This window comes from Natrix helvetica, assembly GCF_964273705.1.
Source record: "Natrix helvetica genome assembly, chromosome: 13".
In the NCBI taxonomy this organism is placed as follows: Eukaryota; Metazoa; Chordata; class Lepidosauria; order Squamata; family Natricidae; genus Natrix; species Natrix helvetica.
The window spans coordinates 6,177,925-6,204,431 of NC_138557.1; the positions used below are offsets into that span (position 1 = coordinate 6,177,925).

General features: G+C 42.7%; 1 protein-coding gene across 2 annotated transcripts in view; it reads right to left on the minus strand.

The window, feature by feature from the left end:
- The window catches only part of VPS35L (VPS35 endosomal protein sorting factor like), a 50,030-nt gene that overhangs the window by 7,322 nt on the left and 16,201 nt on the right, over positions 1-26,507 (minus strand). For both annotated transcript variants that reach the window (XM_081965693.1, XM_081965692.1), the window contains exons 12-26: positions 25,153-25,246; positions 24,538-24,615; positions 23,662-23,784; positions 21,003-21,049; positions 18,990-19,101; positions 17,946-18,062; positions 17,105-17,158; positions 15,386-15,466; positions 14,128-14,190; positions 12,645-12,730; positions 9,403-9,483; positions 6,181-6,244; positions 5,113-5,211; positions 3,940-4,017; positions 3,439-3,553 (exon numbers count right to left, since the gene is read on the minus strand). In XM_081965693.1, the coding sequence (XP_081821819.1) occupies positions 3,439-3,553; positions 3,940-4,017; positions 5,113-5,211; positions 6,181-6,244; positions 9,403-9,483; positions 12,645-12,730; positions 14,128-14,190; positions 15,386-15,466; positions 17,105-17,158; positions 17,946-18,062; positions 18,990-19,101; positions 21,003-21,049; positions 23,662-23,784; positions 24,538-24,615; positions 25,153-25,246 (1,292 nt within the window). The remainder of the gene's footprint in view (positions 1-3,438; positions 3,554-3,939; positions 4,018-5,112; positions 5,212-6,180; positions 6,245-9,402; positions 9,484-12,644; positions 12,731-14,127; positions 14,191-15,385; positions 15,467-17,104; positions 17,159-17,945; positions 18,063-18,989; positions 19,102-21,002; positions 21,050-23,661; positions 23,785-24,537; positions 24,616-25,152; positions 25,247-26,507) is intronic.

A 26,507-nucleotide genomic window follows, 5' to 3' on the forward strand; every position in this document is an offset into this window, starting at 1 on the left:
CCAGAACACAGGGCTTTATTGTCTTCCTAAAGATTCTTAAGGCAAAAGTCACAGAATGTATGCATTTCAAGCCTTGTCTTCAGTTTATTCTGGTTTTAAAAACCAGAGTCTAGAGTCTAGGCTATAATCACATCAGAGGACAAGTTTAATTTTACCACCCGGGTAAAAGAAAAAATCCTATTTGCACAACATTGTTAAGTATCTAATTCCACAAGCAAGAATATTTTGGTCTTCTAAAATTATACATCTCCCTTATCTTTTTTTAAGTGCAGCTTTCATCAACTCACTTATCCCACAGCAGAGTTCACTTTAGGTGAAAAAAATAACAATCAGGGAGCAACAATTGTGTACATCAGAGTTAATAACTTGCATGAAAGAGCTTAAGTGTTTGTGTTATTGCTAAAGTCAAACAACGCAATTAGCATTTTGAAGGCAGACTTCTTGACTCAAGTGGCTGCAAGCAAAAGTATGTAATTAAGATCATCCTTTCATCCCAGGGTTAATTTCACTTTTTACATAAACCACAGAGCCTGTTTAGATCCAAAAGTGATGGAAACTGTGGTAGGGCGTCGGTTGAGGACAAGCCTGGATCAAACCAGGTGATTGTCCACCAGGGAGGCCAAGGCTAGCTGCAGGCCAACTGAACCAAAAAGGGGTTCGGATCAAATTTGGTGAAATAGAAGGAGGGGAAGAAGGAGACGTGATTTCTTCTGAGGCTCTTTTATTTTTTTTACTCAGATATGCAGAATATTCAATATGCGAGCTCTAATATTACAAAAAGATGAGAAGGATCCTTTGTTCCTTTCTTCAGAATACAGATAGTCCTCAACTTACCAATCATTCATTTAGCAACTGTTTGAAGTTATGATGGCACAGAAAAAGGTGACTTATGGCCTCCCGCACTTATGACCACCAACAGCATCTTCGTGGTCACACAATCATTATTTATATAAGTGTTTTTTCCACCCAAATATGGGAAGGAGCATGCTGCCACAGGTGTATAAAATCAAGTACCTACACATGCAGCCTGTTTTTACAAACATGTGTGAAGGAATGGGTCCCTCTCAGGAGCTCAGTGAATTCCAGCGTGGAACTGTGATAGGATGCCAAATGGGCAACAAATCCAGTAGTGAAATTTCCTCGCTCCTAAATATTCCACAGTCAACGGTCAGCTGTATTATAAGAACGTGGAAGCGTTTGGGAACGACAGCAACTCAGCCACGAAGTGGAAGGCCACGTAAACTCATCCAACATCAGTGTGTGACCTCACAAATGCACTTCTGGAAGAATGGTCAAAAATTCCCATCAACACACTCCTAAACCTTGTGGAGAGCCTTCCCAGAAGAGCTGAAGCTGTTATAGCTGCCAAGGGTGGACCGATGTCATAATGAACCCTATGGATTAGGACTGGGATGTCACTTACGGTAAGTTCATATGTGAGGAAAGGCAGGTGAGCGAATACTTTTGGCAATATAGTGTATGTAAAAGAAGTGTAATGTGTTGCAAAGATGTTGTGTTTGGGTAAACAAAATAAAAAGTAAAAAAAAAAGAAAGGATTATTTTTAGTCCTCCCAACCTCCTGCAAAGACGACAGCAAGTGAAGCTGCGTAGCAAACAAACGCACCCACGAATTATCAGGGAGGGAACGACAACAACAACGAAGCCATCACAGCTGGCGAGTGCTGAAAAGTGACTTCATGCTGCCTTGTTTACCGATAAATACAACATGTCCCTCCCTGACTAAAGCTATTGTTTTTAAAATGCGCCTGGATGGTACAGTCAGCGTTCCTTTAAACCCCTCCGTTCTCATGATGCCTGCCAAATGGCACCTAAACAAAAGGAAGCCACAGCTTTGCAGGAAAGGGCTTAGTCAGTGTCCCACATCAGCTTGTTTGCCTTTTACAGCTGGAATTTGCTCGTAAAGTGTGGCACGCTGACAACATTTGTTGTTGGCCTGAATAGGGCAGGATCCAATTCTCCTTTGCAGAGGCCGGGAACCGTCTAAATTATGCCCAATAATCCTGGGGCTTTGCAACATTCTCCCTCTCCGTCCATCCCTCATCACAACACAACCCTGATTCTAACAGAGAGAATTAGTCTTTTTTTTTTTTTAACTGAACTGAAATCTTTTGTTTTTCTTCCAAGGATTCCAACCCACCGGTTTCGAGTCTTGCTTTCTACAGAAAACAAACAAAACCCTGCTTTGTCCATTCTTTGAATCTCTCCCTTTCAGACAAGATAAAAGGAATGATTATTACCTTTTGGGTTGTTTCCTATAATATTTGCAGGTTTATTATTTCTTTCCCCCCCCCCCTTCCCGGGTTCTGCAGCTATTTTTTTTCCCCAAAAAAGAATCAGTGGGGGAGAGAAACAAGATAGGCTGCCACAAAGAAAGATGCACTTTTTGCACTGCTTCTGAATGGACAACGGCATGAGAAAATTTAGAGGGAGTTGAGAAAAGAAAGTACTTGAATGAGGGAAATGCCGATTTCTCTCTCCTCTTTGTCTGCAAGGGTCATGGGTTTTTTTCTGTGGTTTTGTTTTTAACGTCTCGTCCAAAATGCAGTCCTATTTTTTTCCCTTCTCTTAGTTTCCCACTATTTTCATTTTTTTGTTTTTTACAGTCTGCTAAACTAATACAAATGTTCAAACTGTAAAATGCAGTCACGTTTAATCATTTGTTCAGTTGCATTCACAGAATAGAACAGAACAGAACAGGATAGAATAACAGAGTTGGAAGGGACCTTAGAGGTCTTCTAGTCCAACCCCGCCTAGGCAGGAAACCCTATACTAAAAAGAAAATATAAAAGGCACAACCCTTATATCTTTGTGACTGGCTCATTCTATTTCGGAGTTGTTCCCTGCTGCGTATTATTTAATAGTCCTTGACTTGCAATCACAATTGGGACCAGAATTCTTGCTCCTAAGGAAGACAGTTGTTAAGAGAGTCTTGCAGTCGTTAAGCAAATCCGACTTCCCCTACTGACTTTGCTTGTCGGAAACCAGCTGGGAAGGACGCAAACTGGGACAACACAACCATTGTAAAAAGATGCCAGTTGCCAAGCATTCAAATTTTGATCAGGTGACTAACAGAGATGCTACGATGAGGACCCACTTTTTTCAGTGCCATTGTAATTTCAAATGGTCGCGGAAAGAATCGTCGTTAAGTCGAGGACTACTTGTATAGTAGAAGTGCTTTTCCCCCCCCCACATACTCCCTCTGTAAAATGTCTCTCTTCTGCCAAGGATTATTTCTCTACCAAAGGCAAACGAATGATGGGAAGACCGTCAATTCCCTTCTCAAGCTCTTTACGGGGGAAGATTAGGAAATCTGAGCAAGTCCCTTTGGTTTTGCCTCTCTCTAGGCTCTGAAATCAACAGCAATAACCACAACAACACCTTAGAAAATTGGTGCAGCTCATCGCTCTGCAGATTTACCTTGTGAAAGGCACTGATTCGCCAGAGCAACTTGTCCAGAGTGCAGGTATAAATTGAGACGGATAAAAATGCCGGTCAGCGATGGGATCGTTATGAAGCAGAAGGCAACACAAGCCTAAAGTTAGAAAAGGACAGTTTCTGTAAATCAGCCACAACCAGGTTTCTGAGATTCAGACTTTAATATGTAATGTTAACCCTATTAACAATATTTTTTAAATATATTTTATTCATTAAGTTTATGGGCCACCTATCCTACTCTGTAAAACCACTCTTTTGTTTTACCTATCATGCAATATAAACAACATAGCCTTATATTTAATGTAATAAATGTACGAGCCAAACAAGAATCCTGTTGATGAAGTTTCTGCAGGTCTTTTGAATGGTGGATTCAGTCACTGGAGGAGAATTAAATCAGACTGAGATCTTTTCGCTTACAAGGAATCATCAAGCCACGATTTAGGGCTAGTTCTCAACCACCGATTGTTCCATGTCTGTACTTACCCTGACGAATGCTGCAGTTTTTCTGGAATGATTTCCTTTCATTACTTTTCTTGTTTCCATCGCCAGCTGATTCACGCTCTGTTTTGGAAGATAAGATTACCGATGTGAACAAGTCTTCATCCAGCCTCTTGTGGACTTGGTAGTTTCTTGATTGCCCAAACGCTTCCACATAAACAGACAGCAAACCCCACTCCCTTCTAACACTGATGATGTAATCTAGTTGGGTAATGAAATGTCTGTAGAAAACAATCAAGATCAGGGAATACCAAGGACATCCCATTTCCAGCTCATTGAGCTACAAATATCCTTTATCAATACCAAGAGCACTTCATGGGATAAAGTAAAGGTAAAGGTTCCCCTTGCACATATGTGCTAATTGTTCCTGACTCTAGGGGGCGGTGCTCATCTCTGTTTCAAAGCCAAAGAGCCAGCACTGTCCGAAGACGTCTCTGTGGTCATGTGGCTGGTATGACTCAATGCCGAAGGCGCACGAAGCACTGTTCCCTTCCTACCAAAGGTGGTTCCTATTTTTCTACTTGCAGTTTCACATGCTTTCGAACTGCTAGGTTGGCAGAAGCTGGGACAAGTAATGGGAGCTCACTCCGTTATGTAGCACTAGGGATTCGAACCACCAAACTGCTGACCTTTCTGATCGACAAGCTTGGCGTCTTAGCCGCATGCGTCCCTTACTTCATGGGCTAGAGCTAGCTTTATTAGATTCAGGAGTGAAGGAACAAATAACTCCAAAAATATGCTATGACACCCTTCCTTCCTTCCTGCACAGTGGTTAGAATGCAATATTGCAGGCTAATTCTGCCGACTGCCAGCAGTTCAATCCTGACCGGCTCGAGGTTGACTCACCCTTCCATCCTTCTGAGGTCAGTAAAACGAGGACCCGGATTGTTGGGGGCGATGGGCTGACTCTTTAAACTGCTTAGAGAGGGCTATCAAGGACTGTGAAGTGGTATATAAGTCTAAGGGCTATTGCTGTTCATAGCAACACCTTTCAACGTCGGATCTAACACAGTGTCCAAATCTCCCTTCTCTCCTGTTCAAACCTTGAGGTAGCTGATCTTGCAGGGCTGAGAAAAATGTCAGCAATGATAATACACAAAAACCGTAAGGAGCAAGAAAAGAGTGGGGGTGCTCATTTGCCCGTCCAATTATGCTTACGTGGATCAGCTGGACCAACACAGGTTCCAAGTTGCAAAACATGGATCTGGCTTCCACGTAAAAATTCAGCTGCTGCTCAAAATCCCGGCCAAACGATACCTGGGATTAAAGAGATTTTACAGGGAGAAGAGATGTGACCGCCGTGTCCGGTTACCCATTCTTTCCATTCTTATTGGCAGCGGGGTCTCTAGGGAAAGAGTTGCCAGGAAGTGCCGCTATCTACCTCCCTGCCGTTAAGCGAAATGCTTTTTCATCCTAGTTTCATTTAGAAATTAGGATTCCCCCACTTCTCACACTCCAAGGGAGAATTCACATTTGACATCTGCAAGCCAAAATGGACCCCCCCCCCACCTCAAGATCATTCCTGTTCAACAGCAAGATGAAGTTGCAAGGGTTGAATTCTGCCCAGTCTAAAGATAGGAAAGGTTGTCTCCTGCAAACTCCACTCCCCTGTTGCTCCTCTTTTATTTCCTATGGGAGGGGCCATTTCATCGTCCACCTGTGGCTTTAGTCCCAAGTCTACCCCTGTTCCTTAGCTGTTTCCTGAACTTGCAACTCTGCACATGCGTACACTGGGAACAGGCTCCAGCTGTTCTTCTGCCTCACTGATGTCTGACTCCAAAGGCAGCTGATAACTGTCAGACAGCCCTGGCCCCCTCTCTGCCTCCGACACAGAGCCCTCATCAGAGCCTTCCCCAGACTCCAGGACTGGCCCATGTTCCGCCCCAACCTCCTCACTGTCTGAATCTGCTGCCAGTTGTCAGGGCAATGTTGTGACTGATAGAAGGGTAGTCCTCAACTTATGACCTTAATCGAGATATAACCGTGATGGAGCGAGCTAGGTAGATGGGATAGGTAGGATTGTGATAGAGTTGGGAATTTCTGTTATAAGTCATAAGGTGAGTTCTAGTCCTGATAGCTGGATGGCCTTGAGCCAGTCACTTTCTCTTAACCCTCAGAAGGAGGCAGTGGCAAACCACTTCCAAAATGTTGCCAAAAAAACCACTGTTCTAGGAGGTCGCTAAGACTCAAAGTCACCTCCCCACCCCCAGAAACAGATTTTCTCACCATTCTTACAAATCCATTGATCAAAGATGCCAACGTCCGCTTTTCATCTTCCAGAGTCAGCGCGCTAGAAAAGACCATTTTAAAAGTGTCAGTTGTTCAAAAACACAACGTTTGTGGTCACTCTTTATGGGTCTACAGATAGTTCTTGACAAGCGCCCAGATTGTCACGATCCTAAGCGTGAAAAACCTGTGGTAAGTCACTTTGTTTCAGGGCTGTCGTAACTTCAAATGGTCACTGAACAAAAGGTTGTAAGTTGAGGACAGGATGTGTAGCACTTGTTCAGTGTCAGAAGTACCGAATGGGTGTTCTCAAGAAAGCCAGCATTTGCTTATTATGTTGTAAAGAGGGAAGACTGGGATCTGAGCAAAGCTTGGGAGAAGCTTTTGAACTGTGAATAATTCTAAAGTGCTGTTTCAAACAACAGATGGCTCAAGGCAACTGTCTTATTATTGCACATGTTGTAAGTTACAACAAAAATCTTAATAGACTCAACACTGCGTTTATAGTTAGGGGCATGGAAATACTGTACATTTGTTTCTGCAGATTGGGAGACGTTCATGCAAACAATAATAGGTTTTTGCATTTGTTTAAATTCAAATTCCTGGAGTTAAGGAAGGAAAGAGAGTGGGGAAACCTGCCTTTTGTTTCCAGTATTGGCACAGAGAAAAAACTCCCAGGAAGATTGACTCTGCACCCTGGGCAAAGTTCAGACGTGATAATATGCAACAGACTGAACATACAAAGGTCAATCCCCTCGTCTCCGTGACAGCCCATCTGCGTATGTGGGACTGGTTGGGGTAGATTGCAGGGGTGACGCCGAAATATAATTTTATCATATTTTATCAATATCTTAAATTATTGTATTCTGTTCCAATTTCATTTTGGACTGTATTTTATTCCAATGTCATTTTAAATCCTATTTTATTCCAATTCCATTTTAAATTGTATTGCATCCAACTCCATTTTGCTTTTATCAAGTTTTAGGAATAGAATAGAGTAGAGTAGAGTAGAGTAGAGTAGAGTAGAATACAATACAAATATAAATACAAATACAATACGGAATGGAATAGAATAGAATAGAATAGAATAGAATAGAGTAGAGTAGAGTAGAGTAGAATACAATACAAATATAAATACAAATACAATACGGAATAGAATAGAATAGAATAGAGTAGAGTAGAATACAATACAATACAATACAATACAAATATAAATACAAATACAATACGGAATAGAATAGAATAGAATTCTTTATTGGCCAAGTGTAGCTCCTTGTGTAATGCATTTTCAAATAAATTCAGAATGGCCAGAGAAAGTGGACCACGGAAAAGTAAACACTTCTAAATGCAAGAAATAAAAGAATAGATCTTTCAAGAGCCCCGATTAGAGATGGGTCTTTATAGGTGTCCGATAGGCAGATAGACAAATACAATACGGAATAGAATGGAATGGAATGGAATGGAATAGAATAGAATAGAATAGAAAATGAAGAATAGAATAGGAATAGATTAGGAATAGAATAGAATAGAGAATGAAGAAGAATAGAATAGAATAATGGAATGAAGAATAGAATAGAATAGAATAGAATAGAATAGAATAGAATAGAATTCTTTATTGGCCAAGAGTGATTGGACACACAGGGAATTTGTCTTTGGTGCAGATGCTCTCAGTGTACATAAAAGGACAAGATGCATTTGTCACGAATCGTAATAATTTGTTTCTGGAACTTTACACTTTGATGTGGCCCAAGGGCTAATCAATCAATCGATAAAATAAAGATAACTCTGAAAATAAAAATAAAGATAATTCTGTGACAGCCCCTCGAGGCCTAGAAGACCTAATGGTCAAGAATGATCAAGTCCTGGAATTCAGAAAAGGACTAAATTTTCTGGATGCCTGCGAGCCATTATGGTCAAACTGGGATAAAGCTCCCACCTGCCCGCCTGGCTTCACATCAAACACCGTGGGCTGAATCCTGCCCAACAAAGCAGACGTTATCGAAGTGGAAAAACTGGCTGACCCTAACAGAGACAGAAGGCAGGACTGGAGCTTTTGTGTTCCTGGCACCCAATTGCTACTAAACAGGAGATCAGTTTTCTGCAGAAAGAGCGATAAAAATAGCATCCTAACAAGGGAGAATTCATTTCAGGAGAGAAAGATTTGTTTTTCAGTTATCTGTCAGCCAGTTTCTCAAAGGGCCTCACATCAATTCTGCCTTATGAAGCTGGGTTTTTTTCTTCGTGTTTCTTTCTTTCTTCCAACAAAGCCTTTCTTAAATTGAAAGCACGTCTCTCAAAAATGTGTCACTTGCTTTTTACCCTTTTCAGAGCTCTTGAAATGTCCCTCGCCCGCTCTCGCTCTCTGTTAGTTAAGCTGCAAAGTCGTTTGCCAGGACTTTCCTTCAATGGGGATTTTAAAACAACACATTCCCCTGCTGAAGGTTTCTGTTTTCTTCTTTTCTATCCCCTGGACAAATGGCAGCCTTATTAAGGACAGTTTTGAAAAGAATTGGGAGCTTGGAAAAGGATTGCCCCCTTCTGTTCCTTCCTTAGGTTACCCTGGAACTTAGAAGAGATCTGTTCTTCCTTGGAAAGCAAGAAGTAAAGTCTTGGTCCCTGCAAAGTCCCTTTTATTTACATGACTGTGAATTCCTTTCATTCACAGTGCGCAAGGCTTAATAAACAGTTTTTCAGAGGAATGTTTATCAACACGAACCTTATCTCGTTTGGAGAGCTGCCAGGTAACTAGTTTCCAAATGCAGAGCAAGGCAAACTTGGAACAGAGTCTCTTATAGTCAAAAACAGAACTTTCCACTCTTGAAACGACCGAAGGAACGAATTGTTTCCTGCAAAAGCCCCCTCCCCATTCACTCTTCTTTTGTTTTCTCTGGGAGGGGCCAATCAACTCCAAGGTGTGGCTTTACTCCTGAGTCGACCCTGCTTTCTTAGTTGTTCTTGTCTTCTGGCAGCTCTGCGCATGCGCACACTGGGAACAGGCTCCAGCTGTTCCTCTGCCTCATTGCTGTCTAGCTCCCTCTCTGCCTCCGATGCGGAGCCCTCGTCTGAGCTTTCCTCAGCCCCCAGGACTGTCCCATGTTCCTCCCCAACCTCCTCACTGTCTGACTCTGCTGCCAGCTCCGCTGGCTGCTGGCGGGACACAACAAGATCATCAAGTCCACCCCTTGTGGGAGGAAAAATGGAAGGGAAAGGAAAATAACTTACTTTACCGAATCGTGCATTGTTTTGCATACATGCAGCAAGGCATTGAGAATGACGGGATCCTTGGTGGATTCCTGTTGGTGCCTAGGAAGGAAGCACACAATTTCAAAAAAATGAGAAACGCCTGTGCTGAAGACTAAATGAAAATGGTAGCTCCTTGTGTAATGCATTTTCAAATAAATTCAAAATGGCCAGAGAAAGCGGACCACGGAAAATTAAACACTTCTAAATGCAAGAAATAAAAGAGTAGATCTTTCAAGAGCCCCAATTAGAGATGGGTCTTTATAGGTGTCCGACAGGCAGAGAGGTGGGTGAGCGTTTAAAGACAACTCTTGAAGGAATACAATAGCAGAGTTGGAAGGGGACCCTATATCGTTTCAGACAAATGGCTATCCAACATCTTCTTAAAGACTTCCAGTGTTGGGGTATTTACAACTTCTGGAGGCAACTTCTGTTCCACTGATTAATTGTTCTAACTGTCAGGAAATTTCTCCTTAGTTCTAAGTTGTTTCTCTCCTTGATTAGTTTCCACCCATTGCTTCTTGTCTTGCCCTCAGGTGCTTTGGAAAATAGTTTGACTCCCTCTTCTTTGGGGCAACCCCTGAGATATTGGAAGACTACTATCATGTCCTTCTTTTCATCAAACTAGACATACCCAGTTCCTGCAACTGTTCTTCATTTGTTTTAGTCTCCAGTCCCCTAATCCTCTTTGTTGCTCTTCTCTGCACTCTTTCTAGAGTCCCCACATCTTTTCTACATCGTGGCGACCAAAACTGGATGCAGGATTCCAAGTGTGGCCTTATTGCATTTGATAGCATGCGAGTAGCAGCAAACTTGTCCCTGGCAGTGCAGGCCTTGTGGGAAGGGAAGGGAGATAGAAAAAGGGAAGGAATAGGGAAGGGAAGGGTGAAGAAGGGGAGTGGGGAGGAGCTCAGTGACCTGAACTTTGTGGCACCGTGCAAAAGTGACTGACCAAGAAAAAGAGATTGAATTGCTAGTAAGGATTGTGGGGTCCTTGGTGCTCTCTGAGCTTGGTTGTTTCCTTGCAGACGTTTCCTTACCAAACTAGGTAACATCCTCAGGACTAGTAAGGGAGTAGGGTTTTCTCTCATTTTATATATGCTAGTGGTTTGCCCTGTCAGTATTGGTGGGAATGTTCTTGGTGGTTCCTTGATTAGGCTGTTGTTTATTACGGTATTAGCTTGTTTGTCTGAGTTGGTGGTTTCTTGATTTGGGTATTGTTTGCTTTTTAACGCTTGGTCTAGAGTTAATCCTGCTCGTCTGGGTGTTGACTGCTGGCGAGGACACGTTCAGGTCCTTTTTGTTTCCTTTGTGGCTTTTTGTTTGTCTCTTTTTGATGTTGTAGCTGTTGTTTACGTGATGAAATCAGGAGTAGGGTTAGAAAGGAAGCCTTGTGTTTTGCCAAGCAAATCCTGCCCAAGAGATGGGGGAGGGGGGGAGAGTTGGAGGAAAAAGGAAGCCTTTTTTTTTTTTTTGTCCTTCTATCTGAACAACAACAACAACTTCAGCTTCAGCCCCAATAATACATGGGCAAACAATAGATACTAATTCAAGATAATCCACTTCAAACTCGATTGCAGAAAATACAACTTCAGCAACAGAGTGGTCAATGCCTGGAATGCTCTACCTGTCTCTGTTGTTACATCCTCAACCCCCCCCCCCCCCAGTTTCAACCTTAAACTGTCTACCGTGGACCTCACCCCATTCCTAAGAGGTCCGTAAAGGGGGCATGCATAAGCGCACCAGCGTGCCTACCGTCCCTGTCCTACTGTCCCCACTTATTCGTACCCATTTCCTGTGTTCCTGTCCATGTTTATACTTCTACCTGCTATCTTGTACCTGTTTGCCAAACTAAATAAACCAAATAAATAAATAAACAAACTGGAATGTCAGGAAGTGCTCAGTATATTCATCCAACTTTATGAGGCACAATTCCACCCATGGGTGCTGTTGCAAAACAGAATTTTTGAGTTTCTGCCAGAAGGTGCTCTATCCAAATCCTCCCAATTTAAGAAAAAAATGTTTTGAAGAAGATCGTCTAATTTTGCTCCTGATGCCACAAACATTCCTTTGGAAAAGGGAGATAGCTCAAGGTTAAGGACCTCTGCCTACCAGCACGGAGCAGTGTTTTTATTTGCAAATAAAAGGTACCTCCTAAGATGTCCATCACCCCTGAAGTGCTGCATCATGGCACAAAATCACAAGATTCTTCCCAAGTAGAATGACAAAGTTTAAAAGGGGGAAAAAACTTGCCAATCAACATCTACCAAGGTTTAGTTGTCATCAAAATTTTAAAAAAACCCAAAAAGGAAACAAACATCTGAAAGGGCCATTCAGAATTGAAAAGGAAGGTATTTTGATGAATCTCATTTCAATTTGAACAATGCTGAGCGTTCTCTTTTCACAATGCAGCTTCGTTAACACGCCACTCCAGGCTTTTTCTCTCTCTCTCTCTCTCTCAAAATCACAGTTGTCATCAGCAAAGAAGAGCAACATATGGCAAAAAAGCCGTTTCTGCCTTTCCAAGCCCCTGCGTGGGGGGGGGGGACGGACGGACGGACATGCCTATAAACAGAATCTCCACAATCTGTGGAATCAAAGCATTGCTTCCAAATATTTTCGAGAGGCTAAAACAGAGCCATTATATCTATGTAGCTATAAAGGTAAAGGTTCCCCTCGCACATAGGTGCTAGTCGTTCCCGACTCTAGGGGGGCGGTATAGGGTTTCCTGCCTAGGCAGGGGGTTGGACTAGAAGACCTCCAAGGTTCCCTTCCAACTCTGCTATTGTATAATTGTTGCACCTTATGATGATGGCCTTATTACTACTCTGCCTAGAGGCAGCTCATCAATCTTCCGAGTAAATAAATAAGCAAGCCGGCCTCCAGCTCGGCTTTCTGACCTATCCTTCTGCAAATGTCCCCTCCTCATCCTCATTCCATTTCTGGACTGCACCCATCGTATCCAACAGCAGCGCACTTTTTTTACAAGCGCGCGAACTGCTTCAATGCAGTCAAGTTGCATAATCATTGATGGGCCTCAACAGCAGATCGATAGGAATGAGAATATGTTTTAAATTCCTTATTTAGAGCAGCGCGAGATGCCTTTCAAAACCTCCCAATGCCAAATGGACTGCAGATGAATTCTATCCATCACACTTAACAGCACTTAAATAGATCCGTCTCGATTCTCTGAAGTGCACTTAATCAGGAGGCATTAGACTTACTTAATAAAAGCTTGCATGATGCATTTACAGACGTCGACTCTCACGGTTTCTTTCTGAAACATATCCAGGAATGGCAGGAATTTCTCCTAGGAAATCAAGGAAAACATCAGGATTAGAGCTCTGGGCTCAATTTGAGGTATCAGAATGGAAGTTGCACTTCCAAATTCAGAACAAACCGATTATTATCCTATCTGAGAATCATTTTATCGATGGTTAGAGAATAAATGTAAGAATTAGAAATAAAAGTAGATGAGTAAAATGTAGAAAATGTATTACTAGAGTAAATAGAGTTAAATAAATTAAGAAGAGGATTGTTCTAGTGTTGAATACTTAAGGTATCGGTATTAAGCTAAGAACAGATTAAATAATGACTACGACTGTACATTTTAATTGTTACCGCACAAAACATTTGTACCCAGATGACACTGTTTAATGGAAGATGGGTTCTTTATATAAAAAATAAGATAAAATAAATGTATATATATATTAAAAAGTTCAGCTTGGCAACTGATGTCATGTGATCACCTTTGACGGCCTTCTGACGATGAAGGCAGTCACTTAACTGTGTTTTTTTTAAGTTTTTATTTTTTAAACAAACATAAACAAACAAAACACTTAACATAAAAAACATCTTCCATTCCGGACAGTGTGTCGATTGGTTACAAGGTTTTTGTGCATCCTTTCCATAGTCATCCCTTAAATTTTATATAAAGTCACATATTGTCAATCAAGTACATTTGTATACATTATTATTACAGTACTTCATTTGTTTGACTGTCACTATTATTTCATCATTTTAAACGAGGTATTCCAAATATGGGTTTGTTTATATTATAATAGTTTGTTACATCATCTTCAACATGCCCAATAATAAGCATATTTTTTTTAATATCCTATTTTAAATCATTCCATTATTTTGGTGTTCATAACATTCTCTAATAGATTTCCAATTCCATATTTTTTTTTAATCTAACCACTATTTAAATAGATCCCATGTCCTATAACTTAACAACTGTGTTGCTAATTTAACAACGGCACTGATTCACTCAACCACTGTGGCGAGAAAGCTCGTAAGATGGGGCAAAACTCACTTTAATCACCGTCTTGCTTAGCAATGGAAATTTGGGGCTCATGGGTCATAAGTCGAGGACTAATGAGGAAACAGGCATGACTCTCCCTGTATTTGGAAGGTCGGTGGTTTTCCAGATTCAGAGGACATGGAACACCAGCTAATTACAATTCCTCAACTCTGGGAAGAGAGCCAGTTAGCTGTTGGAGCTGCACTTAATATTCCAAGAGGAAAGCCCAAAATAACAGTAGGCAGAGCCCGGCAACATTTAAGAGTTGCATGAATGAGATTTGCTTTCATTTTCAGATTTACTCATCTGACTTCCAGCTAATCTCAAATAGTCTCCGAGAGAAAGTGCGCATTTCTTTTAGACAGTTAGGAACGCAGGATCCTTGTCGCCACATCGAAGCTCACCAGTGAAAAGAGAATGGAGAAGTCATGGAGATAGGTGATGACCTTCTGAATTATTGACTGAAGCTGAGATCAGAAAGAGAAGGAAAACATCCAGTAAGAGCACGCTTCCTTTTTCATCAACGCTAACGTTAAATTTCCTTTCATTTTACTCCATTGCCCCTGTCCTGTCCCTCAAGCCTAAATACTGCTTTGAAAAAAGCCATTTCTTTTGATCTCAAGTAAGTTTTGCAATAACCAATAACCAAAGACCAAAGCACACACACACATCAAACACACATACACAAAGATCAAAATGCACACGCACGCACACACACACACACACACACACACACACACACAGAGGTTTCATTGGCTTTATAATAATAAATATTTATTTCTTAGCCGCACCCTCTCCCGAAGGACTCGGGGCGGCGTACAATAAAACATATGAAATAAATATATAGACAAGACATATATATTACAAAAACATATACCAAGACATGTACAAGGAGGAGGTCAGCTAATGAATAAAAACAATAAAATACAATGTTTAGAAACCCCTAAGTAATTGAATGCAATTAAAATACCCAAATAAAAACCCGTCAGGAGCGATATAGTTAGATCAAAGTTGAGCCAGGCCAGCTACTTGGAATAGGTGGGTCTTGAGCTTTATACGAAAGGAGATCATCCTCCATTTTTTTCAAACAGGTTCAGGTTGATAATCCGTAGGTCCCATCCCTGAGGGAGATACCCCTGGTGGGACCCAGAAGAAGGGCCTTCTCCGTTGTGGCTCCCTCTCTCTGGAACAACATCCCTCCAGAGATTATAATGGCCCCCACTCTAACACTCTTCCGGAAGGCGCTGAAGACCTGGTTCTGCCAGTGGGCCTGGGGAATCCACAGCAGGATGGAGCCCATTCAGTGGCTCGTGTGATCTGCTGGGGTGGTGGTGGTGATAGGTGATTTTGTTCAATTGTGCCGTATTAATTTATTTGATTCTTTTTGTTGGTTTTTATTGTTTTAAATAAAACTTCGGGTCGGACATGACTTCTCAACTAACAACCAGCCACAGCAATTGTTTTAAATGTGGTTTTATATTCTTGTAAGCCGCCTTGGGCCGCCATGAGAATAGGTGGCAATATAAATTCAATAAATAAATAAATAATACAAGGTACATCCGTGTTGAAGGGACCCAGATACCTCGAATCTATCATTTTATTTAGCCTGACCAACGTTTTTTTTGTCCCCTTTTAGAAATTATGCCTGGATTTCTCTCTTACCTGAGGATAGGCCTCTTCAAAAGCCCGATCTGGAGTCATGTGTTTAATGACATCAGCTAAAATGGTATTGACTTCACGCTTCTGCAGGCGCAATAAAAGAAAATGGCATCACGGCGGCCATCAATTCAAAACCATATGAAGCCAAGACACGTATATTACGAAGTTGAATAACCGAGCGGCTTTTTGCTACGTGACTAGCATCAAACATGGGATTCTTTTAAAGGCAAATCATATTTTAAGCCATTGCTGGCTGGCGAAGTTTATGGCAGTTGAAATCTATCACATCTGTAAAGTGCGACAGATTTACAGACTTTCTGGGTTGAGAAGGCAGATTTCAAAAGCCAAAATTTAATCCGGTATTAAAGTTTGTTATACTGAGAATACTCGTGTTTTGCAGCTGGAAACATTGCTGTGCAGATATAATAGGGATGATATACTGTTGCAGATATTTCTAAATTAACATAGGCCACCACACTGGGAAGGCTATAAAAAACAATGACTATTAGAATATGAAGATTTATTTGTCCCATTCTTGAGACCACTGTTCCTGGTGCTGTGTCAAAGGGTGTTAAGTTCACTAGCGAGACAAAAGCAGGATGTCGTTTTTAAGATAATTCATTCTCACGCTCCCAAGAGATATTTTTCTGACCGAGGCTTCCCAAGAGCACGAAGCAAACTCCTTGTCCTGACAAAAACCCCTTTTATTCATTTCCTGTGAATTCTGCTCCTTCACATCCAGCAAAGTCTTTCGAGGGAGGATTTACGGTCACAGACCTTCTCTGGCTTGGAGAGCTGCCAGGCCGATCTCTGCAAAACGTGGCCAGGAGTCTCGGGGAGTCACAAACCAATGAAGCGAACTAATGGTCTCCTGCAAACTCCACTCCCCTTTCGCTCCTCTTTTATTCCCTGTGGGAGGGGCCATTCACTGTCTACCTGTGGCCTTACTCCTAAGTTGACCCCTGTTCTTTAGCTGTTCCCTTCGTCTGGCAACTCTGCACATGCGCACACTGGGAACAGGCTCCAGCTGTTCTTCTGCCTCACTGATGTCTGACTCTGAAGGCAGCTGATAACTGGCATACGGCCCTGTCCCCCTCTCTGCCTCCGACACAGAGCCCTCCTCAGAGCCTTCCCCAGACTCCAGGACTGCCCCATCTTCCTCCCCAACCTCCTCACTGTCCGAATCTGCTGCCAGCTCCACTGGCCACTGGCAGGCCACAACACTGAGATGTGAAGAGTGTTGCCTTGATCATCTTGCTGGGGAAAAGTGGAAACTTACAATGAAATGTGTTGTTGTGTGTTTTAGTGTGTGGTCTTCAATTGCTCAGACGGTCTTGATTACAAAGCGATGGGCAAATTCTTTAAAGGACTGGCACAGGCTGGGGCTTGGGCCAGCTTTGATGAGTTCAACAGAATTGAGGTAATTATGTCTAGCATAAATAGCTCTTGTTTTCTAAACCCTCTAATGCAAAAGTCTCCTTTTGGCTACTTTACAAATTGTGGACTTCAACTCCCAGAATTCCTCAGCTGGCATGACTGGTCGCTGGCGGGCCACAACAGATATTAGCATAGCCTGAGAGCAACATCTAAATAAATAAAAACCAGCCAAACCTACTTCCAATGCGGCAGAAGCAAATGCCCTGAACTATAATAAAGAGGGGAAGAAGGTCAAGAAAGGAAAGGACAGATATTGAAATTCGAAACGCTTGAATCTTCACCTACCGTAAAATGCCTGCAAGTATATTCCATCCAGATTTCTGCACAGTTGATATAATCCTAAAAATAAATGCAGGGGCGTTACATTTCAGGGCACTTTGGCAGGTTTTCACTCCAGCCAGCCAGCTTTTTCCATGTTTAAACTGATTCTCTAAGTTAAGTCAAAATACATTTATTGTCCATTTATGGATTAGATTTCTAATAAATTTAGGAGCGCAGGCTCCGCTGGCGGGCCACAACTCCTCAGTGGTGAGTTCCGGATCCCGTTCCAAGTGGTACAGTTGGAACGGGCCTGGCGTTGCCCACATGGACGCGCTTCAGCAAGCCTCCGCGACACTCCAGCTGCTTGGTGGAGCATTGCGCAGGTGCTGTATGTGCTGTGCGCGTAAGCGCTGAAGGCTTTAAAGGACAGGTAAGGAGCTCAGGCGGGCGGGTGGGCCCTTCGGAGCACCATACCAGAACGGTACCTGGTGCTCCGGGCAGGCTCCGGTACAACCCACCACTGCAACAACTACTTTAATGGCAACTGGACCTGGGTTTTCCCCCCTGACTTTGAGCCCCAGGTACGCACCACCACCGTGGTAGAAAGAAGAAGCTAGTTTTCTTTCTGGAAAATGATTACTTAGGACCTGGATACATTCATCTTGGTGGTCATTCTGGGAAGCAGAGGAATAGCAGCCATTCTTTGTGCGCAGCTCTCACCCACCCAAAATTTCAAACGTCCCCTCAGCCCGACCTCCGAGCTAGGCAATAATCTTAAGATAGAATGTTTCTCATTTACAGTACATTTATTTCAACCGTCTGCCCACTCCAGCTAAGTTGCCAATTTCTTCTACTAATAACCCACCTGTGGACTCTTTAACTTTGTAATAACTTTCCAGGCTTCATTTAAGATTTGAAGACGGTCACTTTCTGGTGGGTCAGCTAAGGCCAAGTTTTGTCCCAGGGAGCAGAAGAGAAGATGCTGTGAAAAAAGAAATGAGTCCCATGTCCATTTTACGGCCTCTATGAGTGTTCCCACTTGACTAAATAACATTAATAATACGGAGACAGATACTTTAATGTGTAAAAGATTTGAGAGAGATTAGAAATACAGTCCTGGGAGTGGGGAAATTTGCTACTGAAAGGTTGGTTTAATTTTTATGGCTTTTAATTCGTTTCAATGGCTTAATTTTATTTCGGCTCTGAATTTAAAAAGCAGCCATTTTCTTTAAAAAATGAGGCAGGCATTTGATGCATAAGCAAAACCCCGGAAGAGGTTTTCCCTCTTTGTGGGCAAAATGCTTTAAAAACCAAGTTTTTTACAATACAATACAATAGCAGAGTTGGAAGGGATCTTGGAGGTCTTCTAGTCCAACCCCGTGCCTAGGCAGGAAACCGTATACCGTTTCAGACAAATGGCTATCCAACATCTTCTTAAAGACTTCCAGTGTTGGGGCATTCACAACTTCTGGAGGCATTCACAACTCCTTTCCTCTGGGAGGGGCCATTCATCGTCCACCTATGGCCTTACTCCCAAATTGACCCGTTTCTTTCGCTGTTCCCTTCATGTGGCAACTCTGCGCATGCGCACATTGGGAACAGGCTCCAGCTGTTCCTCTGCTTCACTGATATCTGATGGCAGCTGATAACTGTCAGACGGCCCTGGCCCCCTCTCTGCCTCCAACACAGAGCCCTCATCAGAGCCTTCCCCAGACTCCAGGACTGGCCCATGTTCCTCCCCAACCTCCTCACTCTCCGAATCTGCTGCCAGCTCTGGTGGCCCCTGGCAGGCCATAACACTACTGGAGTAAAAGGCTACAATGCACATTTAAGGGTATTATTTGGGGAGATACTGAAGTGGCTGATAACAATAACAGGGTTTGAGTGGGGAGGATGCAGATAAATTTACCTTGGGGAATCCTGATTCATCGCACTCTTTGATCATGCCAATAAAATCCATCGCCCTTGCAGCAATAAATTCAGCTCTGAAGGCAGACATTATGGAATTCAAGAGCAAGGCGCTGGAATAAATATTATTCAGAGCATTACGAGACAGTCCCCCAATTGATATTTTTATATTTTGATTTTTACATTATGCTGTACCCAGAACATACAACATTTATGCCATTCTTGCATTTTCACATCCAGAGACCATTAGTGGCTTATTTGGTAAAAGCTTTCCCCCCCCCCCCCTAGTTTTTGGATTGATTCCATCCCCGTTTCTGGCCCGTTGCAAGAATTCCAGAGCTGAATAATGACAACAACAAAGGGCCAAGGCATAAATCCACCTGAAAGGGAAGGAGCCAGAGGAACAGCCTAGGAAAGGTTTCAGTTTGCATCTCAGTTATGGAGAGTGGAATTATACACGCACCAAGCAACATGTTTCTACATACAGGTAGTCCTCGACGTACGACCACAACCGAGCCCAAAATTTATGCTGTTAAGCGAGACATTTGTTAAGCGAATGTTGTCCCATTTTTCTTGCTTCAGTTGTTAAGTGAATCACTGCAGTAGATAGGTTAGTAACCCGGTTGTTAAGTGAATCTGTCTTCCCCACTGACTTTGCTTGTCAGAAAGTCACAAAAGGGGATCACATGACCCGGCAACCATCATAAATATGAGTCAGTTGCCTCGCATCCGAATTTTGTTCACGTGATGGTGGGAATGCCGGAAAGATTGCAGCTGTGAAAAACGGTCATGAGTCACTTTTTTTGCAGTGCCGTTGTAACTTTGAACCGTCATTAAAGAAACTGTTGTAAGTCGGCGGCGTGTAAGGGTGTATAATTATATAAAGATAATGATGAGAATAGCTGGGAATTGTAACCAGGTCTGCATCTCGGCCCAAAATAGGTGTGTGTGTGTGTGTGTGTGTGTGTGTGTGTGTGTGTGTGTGTGTGTTTAAAAGCACAATGACTATATATGTATACTTTTCTGTTCTTTTTTTTCTTAAAGGAGGAAAATAGAGGTTAAAATTAAATATGTATATTGAAAAGGAATTATAAATACCATCATCATAAAATGGAGCTTGCTCAGAAGCTGAAATACACCAAGTAAATGAGATGAAGAGTGGGAAGTAGAGGAGAGAGGTAAGGGAAGGAGAGAGGGATAGGAGAGAGGGCAAGGGGCGGGGGGGGAAGAGGAGGAGAGAAAGAAGGAGTGGAAAGGGGAGAGAGGAGAAGGAGAGAGGTAAGGGAAGAAGAGAGGGATAGGAGAGAGGGCAAGGGGGGGAAGAGGAGGAGAGAAAGAAGGAGTGGAAAGGGGAGAGAGGAAAAGGAGAAAGGAAGGGGAAGTAGAGAAGGATGACAGAGGGGAGAAAGGAGGTAGGGAGAAGGAGAGAGGGAGAAGAAAGTGATGGATAGGGTACAAATATGGTGTATGGAGAGGAGAAGAGCCAATAATTGTTTTTGGGAGTTGATGATAAGATGAATCAATGTAAACATTTAATAATGTAATATGATGTTGGCTATGTAATAGTATACATGTGATTGTATGTTATGAAAATGGAAAAATAAAAATAAAAAACTTTTTTTTTTAAAAAAAGAAACTGTTGTAAGTCGAGGACTACTTGTAAATATATACCGAAGCAAAGGCGTATCCCGCCTATGGTGAGGATAAAGGACATAAGTCTCTGATCAGTGGATGCTTAATTGGGATTAAAAAGAAGGCTCCAATTCAAAACAGTTGTACTGTAGCCTCATCAGTTGTCAGGCAGAGTTGACCATAGTATGTTTTTTTACTGTATGCCAAGGGTGTCCAAACTTGGGAACTTTAAGACTTGTGGACTTCAACTCCCAGAATTCCCCAGCTGGGGAATTCTGGGAGTTGAAGTCCACAAGTCTTAAAGTTCCCAAGTTTGGACACCCCTGCTGTATGCCAAGAAGGAAAGCAGAGTCTAAAAACCGAGTTATAGCACTGCACTTACTTGTTGCCTAACTTCCTGCATCTCTCCATCATCTCAGTCAACAAGGCCTACAAAAGAAAAAAACAGAAAAAAAAATAATTTAAAAATAAAGGCAAACCGTAAGCATCTGCTACAGGTGCTCCTCAACTTACGACCACAATTGAGTTCAGAACGACAGCTGCTAAGTTTTCCCAGCTGTTAATCGGACCCGACCCAACTTTACAATATTTTGCGGCAGTCGTTAAGAAAAATCACACCGTGGCCGTTTAAGTGAACCCATGGCCATTAAGCAGATCGATTGCCTGCAGTGGGTATTTGGGGAATTAATGGCGATTAAGCCCCATGATGGTGAAGCGAATCCCCGATGGTCATTAAACGGATCAATTACCTGCAATGGGCATTTTTTTTTTCATTTATGATAGGAGGAACAAAAGTCATTTCTTGCTTTTCCAGTTAAAAAAAACACACAAAAGTTGGCGCGCTGAAGTGTCTCATTAGAAACCCGAGGTCTTGCTCCAGATCGTCTTAAAGGAGCGATCATGTTAAGCCGGCTGGAGTTTAAAAATAAAAGGAAGTGTCATCCGTATGACCAAAGTGAAAAAGGAGTGTGAACAATGGCACCCAGGAGGATTCCAAAGTAGGATAACAAGTTCCTTTGCTTTGTGCCAAGAGACAAGCTGGGCTGTAGAAATTGGAAAGGGTACATTATGCCCGGGGAGCTGGAAGGAGGCTCTTGCATTCAAATGGTCTCAAATGCCTTTACAAGGTTGTCTGCAGAGTATCTGGGGTTGCCGTGTTTCAGATTTAAAAGAAATCCTACTGACCTAACGCAATCTGGGCTAGGTTAGGGAACTCTTCAGCTGTAAAGTAAGCCCAGCCTTGAGAGAAATGTTAAGTCAGTTCCTTGTCCCACCCAACTCCCACCCCAAATTAACTCTTCTGCTGAATATTAGCAGCTGAGCCAGTGTTTCTCGGCCTCTTTTAAGATGTGTGGACTTCAACTCCCAGAATTCCCCAGCCAGCAAGCTGAACCCATGGGAGGAGGAGTGACTATGAGCTTATGATTATTATTTTATTCATATGCTTAAATCTCGCCTTTATTGTTTTTTACAAATAAGGCAGATCCAACAGATCTCCTATTTCCCCCACAACAACAAAGGTCCCTCCCAACTCTGTCATTCTATTCTATTCTATTCTATTCTATTCTAGTCTAGTCTATTTCCTTCCCTTCCAACTCAGTTATTCTATTTTATTCTGCTCCATTCCATTCCATTCTCTGTCCCTTCCAACTCAGTTATTCTATTCTATTCTATTCTATTCTATTCTATTCTATTCAATTCCCTTCCCTTCCAATTCAGTTATTCTATTCTATTCTGCTCTGTTGTTCTGCTCTATTCTGCTCCATTCCATTCCATTCTCTATTCTATTCTATTCCATTCCATTCCACTCCACTCCATTCCATTCTCTGTCCCTTCCAACTCAGTTATTCTGTTCTGTTCTGTTCTATTCTAATCCTGTGAGTGGATTGGACAGAGAGTAATGGACTGGCTCATCTAGCTGGCTTTCATGCCTAAGGAAGGACTAGAACTCACAGTGATTGGCCAAAAATCACCCAGCTGGTTTTCATGCCAAAGGTAGAACTGCGTCTATGAAGATTCTCAGTCATCCAGGACACGGTTGTCCCCAAGGTGCTTTTTCAAAAGGCAATTGGGCTTTCAGAAAGTCCAGCTGCCTCTTGAAAAAGCACCTTTGGAACGACTAAGGGGGGACTAGAACTCACAGTCTCCTGGTTTCTAGCCTGGTGCCTTAACCACTAGAGATCAAAGTACGCCATGGCCAAGAGAGATTCTACCATAATACAGCGTGTCAGTTTGTTGCAGAAAAATCAAATCCAAAAAAGCACACAGAAATAACTGATGCAGCCGGATTCATTAACTTCTTCATCTCCATAAGAATAGATGAATAAATGTACAATGCCAACAGGTGATTCTTCCGAGTAAACACAAGGCAGGAGAGTTACAGGCAAACACCAGCAGTTAGCTTCATTTCAGAGTTCAGAGCACAGAGGTCCAGGGTAGTTTCGGTTTCAGTTTCTCAGCTAAGCCATGCCCAGACTCCAAGCTTAAGTTTCTGCTTCCAAAACAGCCCTCATTGGCTGACCCGGTTGCTATGCCTATTCATTGGCCGATCTATTCCAGTCTATGAATATTCATACTCTGACACAGTGCCTTTCTTCATTCCCAACCAGTCGAATGAAAACCTTGGGTGCAATCCCAGTGGTGGGTTCAGGATCCCGGTACAACCGGTATGGTGCAACGGGGCCGGGAGCCCACCACATGAATGCACGCAGCATGCGTGTGTATACTTACCGCCCACGATGCTCCACAACGCTTCCGCGACACTCCAGTTGCTCGGCGGAGCATCGAACAGGTGGCGTACACTCCATGCGCATATGCGGAAGCCCCGAAAATCTCAAATACCGGTAAGGACCGCGGGCGGGTGGGTCCTCCGGAGCACCATATCAGAACGGTACCTGGTGCTCCCGGCAGGCACCGTTACGCCCGTACCGGGGCATACCGGTCATAACCCACCACTGGTGCAATCAGAGGAACATTCTCCATTATATCAAGCTTGAAAAACCTTCAAAACATTTTCAGAACGAGTTTATTTATTTTTTTACCTCCGCAGCTCGGTAAGCGATGCATTGTAGAATCCAATCAATTGCCGGGGAATAAAGTGTTAGATACGAAGGGATCTCCACGCCCTGGGCCACCAGCTGGTTCTGGACTGTATCCCCTTGAACCTGTGGAGGACATCCAAGGCGAATGGTCACCACAAAGTCCACAAAGTGGTGGACAAAGAGGAAGGGTTCACCGTCAAGCCAAAGCATGGGAGGCTGACCTCAAGCAAAACTCTGGGGAAACTGATTGGAGGTGAGAGCATTCAAAGTGAAAGAAATTGGAGAATTCCCAAATGGGTCAGTCCATCTACGCTAAAGAAAATGAATGTGGAGATGAGCAAAACTGACATCTGTTTCTCACCTGTCCTACTTCCAGGCAGAGCTCCAGGGTGGAATGTAATTAAGATAAAGGTAAAGGTTCCCCTCGCACATATGTGCTGGTTGTTCCCAACTCTAGGGGGCGGTGCTTATCTCCGTTTCAAAGCCAAAGAGCCAGCGCTGTCCAAAGACCTCTCCGTAGTCACGTGGCCGGCATGACTCAACGCCAAAGGCGCACGGAACGCTGTTACCTTCCCACCAAAGGTGTTGCCTATTTTTCTACTTGCATTTTTACATGTTTTCGAACTGCTAGGTTGGCAGAAGCTGGGACAAATAACGGGAGCTCACTCTGTTAATGGCGCTAGGGAATGGAACCGATGAACTGCTGACCTTTCTGATAGACAAGCTCAGCATCTTCGCCTTCGTTTTTCTACTTCCAATATTCTCTACCCTGTCAATAGCTACAACCTCTTTCCGTCTGAACTAAGAGGCGGGAAAGAAGCTCATTGAGGAAAGGATCCAGGTGCGGATTCTGCCGCGATAAGGCCATTTACTTACTTGCTTAAAGGTTAGAAGGAAGTCAAAAAAGTTCTTGTTGAGGTTGTCCTTCAGATGAGGGGCTACTTCCATCCCAACCTGTTTGAGGAACCAAATGAATGAAATCTGTTTTTTTTTTCTTAATACAGTCCTGCGCATTTTTGTTATTTCTTTGAAGGCTTAATGAAAAGAGGTCAGCGCATCAAGGCAGGTTTATTTTGCATATGATAAAGGCAGGAAGATTACTATATGCACCGAGATGGAAGAGTATTCAAATAATGGAGGAATGAATCCTAAAACTGTCAGAATGAGCGTTTTAAAAAAAAAGACTAGAAACCTCTATGGTAGAAGTGTTCAACCTTGACAACTTTAAGACTTGTGGACTTCAACTCCCTCAGCATACCTGGCTGGGTAATTCTAGGAGTTGAAATCCACGGATCTGAAAGTTGCCAAGGTTAGACACCCTGGTTTTATGATTATTATTTTTTTTGCTAAAGAAGAAAAAATTGAAATGATGGTTCATGGACTCAATTTGATAAATAGTCAATAATTGTTTCAATCGTTCAATATTTCTATTAATTCAATAATTCTTTTTCTGTAAAACTAGATTGGTAAGAGAAATAAAAACAATCTTACCCTGCAGAGATATGCCCTAGCGTAGACAGCCACCAAAGGATCACCAATTCCTCGGATCATGGAAGTCAGTCGGGGGAGACATTCCAAAATTCCCCTAAAAAATGTAAATTGAGAAACAGAGTTCATTCCTGAAGCTGAGGCTCACTTTTGACAGTGAGGTCCTTGGTGCTCTCTGAGCTTGGCTGTTTCTTGCAGACATTTCATTACCTAACTAGGTAACCTCATCAGTTCCATTCTAACATCATGACATCTTTTAGTACTGATGAAATTACCTAGTTGGGTAATGAAATGTCTGCCAAAAAAAAAAAACCCCCACACCCAAACTCAAGGACCCCTCATTTCAACCCTGAGCTACAGATATTCTCTTCCACCGGTATCATTTCTGATAACCTCAAAGGCCTCGCTGGTATGAGCCTTTGCTCACCCATTGCTTCTTGTCCTCGGGTGCTTTGGAGAATAGCTTGGCTCCCTCTTCTTTGTGGCAGCCCCTGAGATATTGGAAGACTGCTATCATGTCTCCCCATGTCCTCCTTTTAATCAAACTAGACATATCCAGTTCCTGCAACCGTTCTTCATATGTTTTAGCCTCCAGTCCCCTAATCATCTTTGTTGCTCTTCTCTGCACTCTCCAAATCTTTTTTAGAGAACTCCACAAAAATTAAACATCAAAAACGTACCTTCCTATCAGAGTGCTCTTCCCACAAGTTAAAGTTCTAAAGCTAAAACCTGCTATTTACAACCCAAGGAGCCTTCTTTGATCAGCGTGCTAAATTTCAGGGACCAATCAATAAAAAAAGCTCTTTGCATCCCAGACATATGTCTTTCCCTATATTTAATCTCCTACACAAAAGAGACCATCAGCATAAAATGAAACTGTAAAGAGATGATGGAGAAGTCTCAGGCCAGAATCCCCAATGCCACAAGCACTCCATTTACCTAAATTTACAAGTAGCTCCTTGACTTACGACTGGTCACGTTTGAAGTTAGGATAGACCTCCCTAGAGCTAGTTACGACCTCGTTTTGAAATTCTGAAGGACATTCCCCTCCCCAGTCATAACATTGCATTTTGAGCACTTGGCTACCTTTTGCTGCATTTCCCCCCCCCCCCCCCCGGAAACTTGTTTACTTCCAGTTTACATTTAAAAAAATGCCCATAGTGTATAATAAGTATAATCTTTATTGTCATTGTACTTAAATGCAATGAAATTGGTTAGTAATATCTAATCGTCTAGAAGATCCAATCCTTAATAACTCCCTGCGAGTATAGACTAGTTTTTGCCTAATTCTACTGTGACATCAGGAGCTCAAAGCCGCAGCGTCTAAGCACGCTGTCATCTTGGGGGGGGGGGAGGGG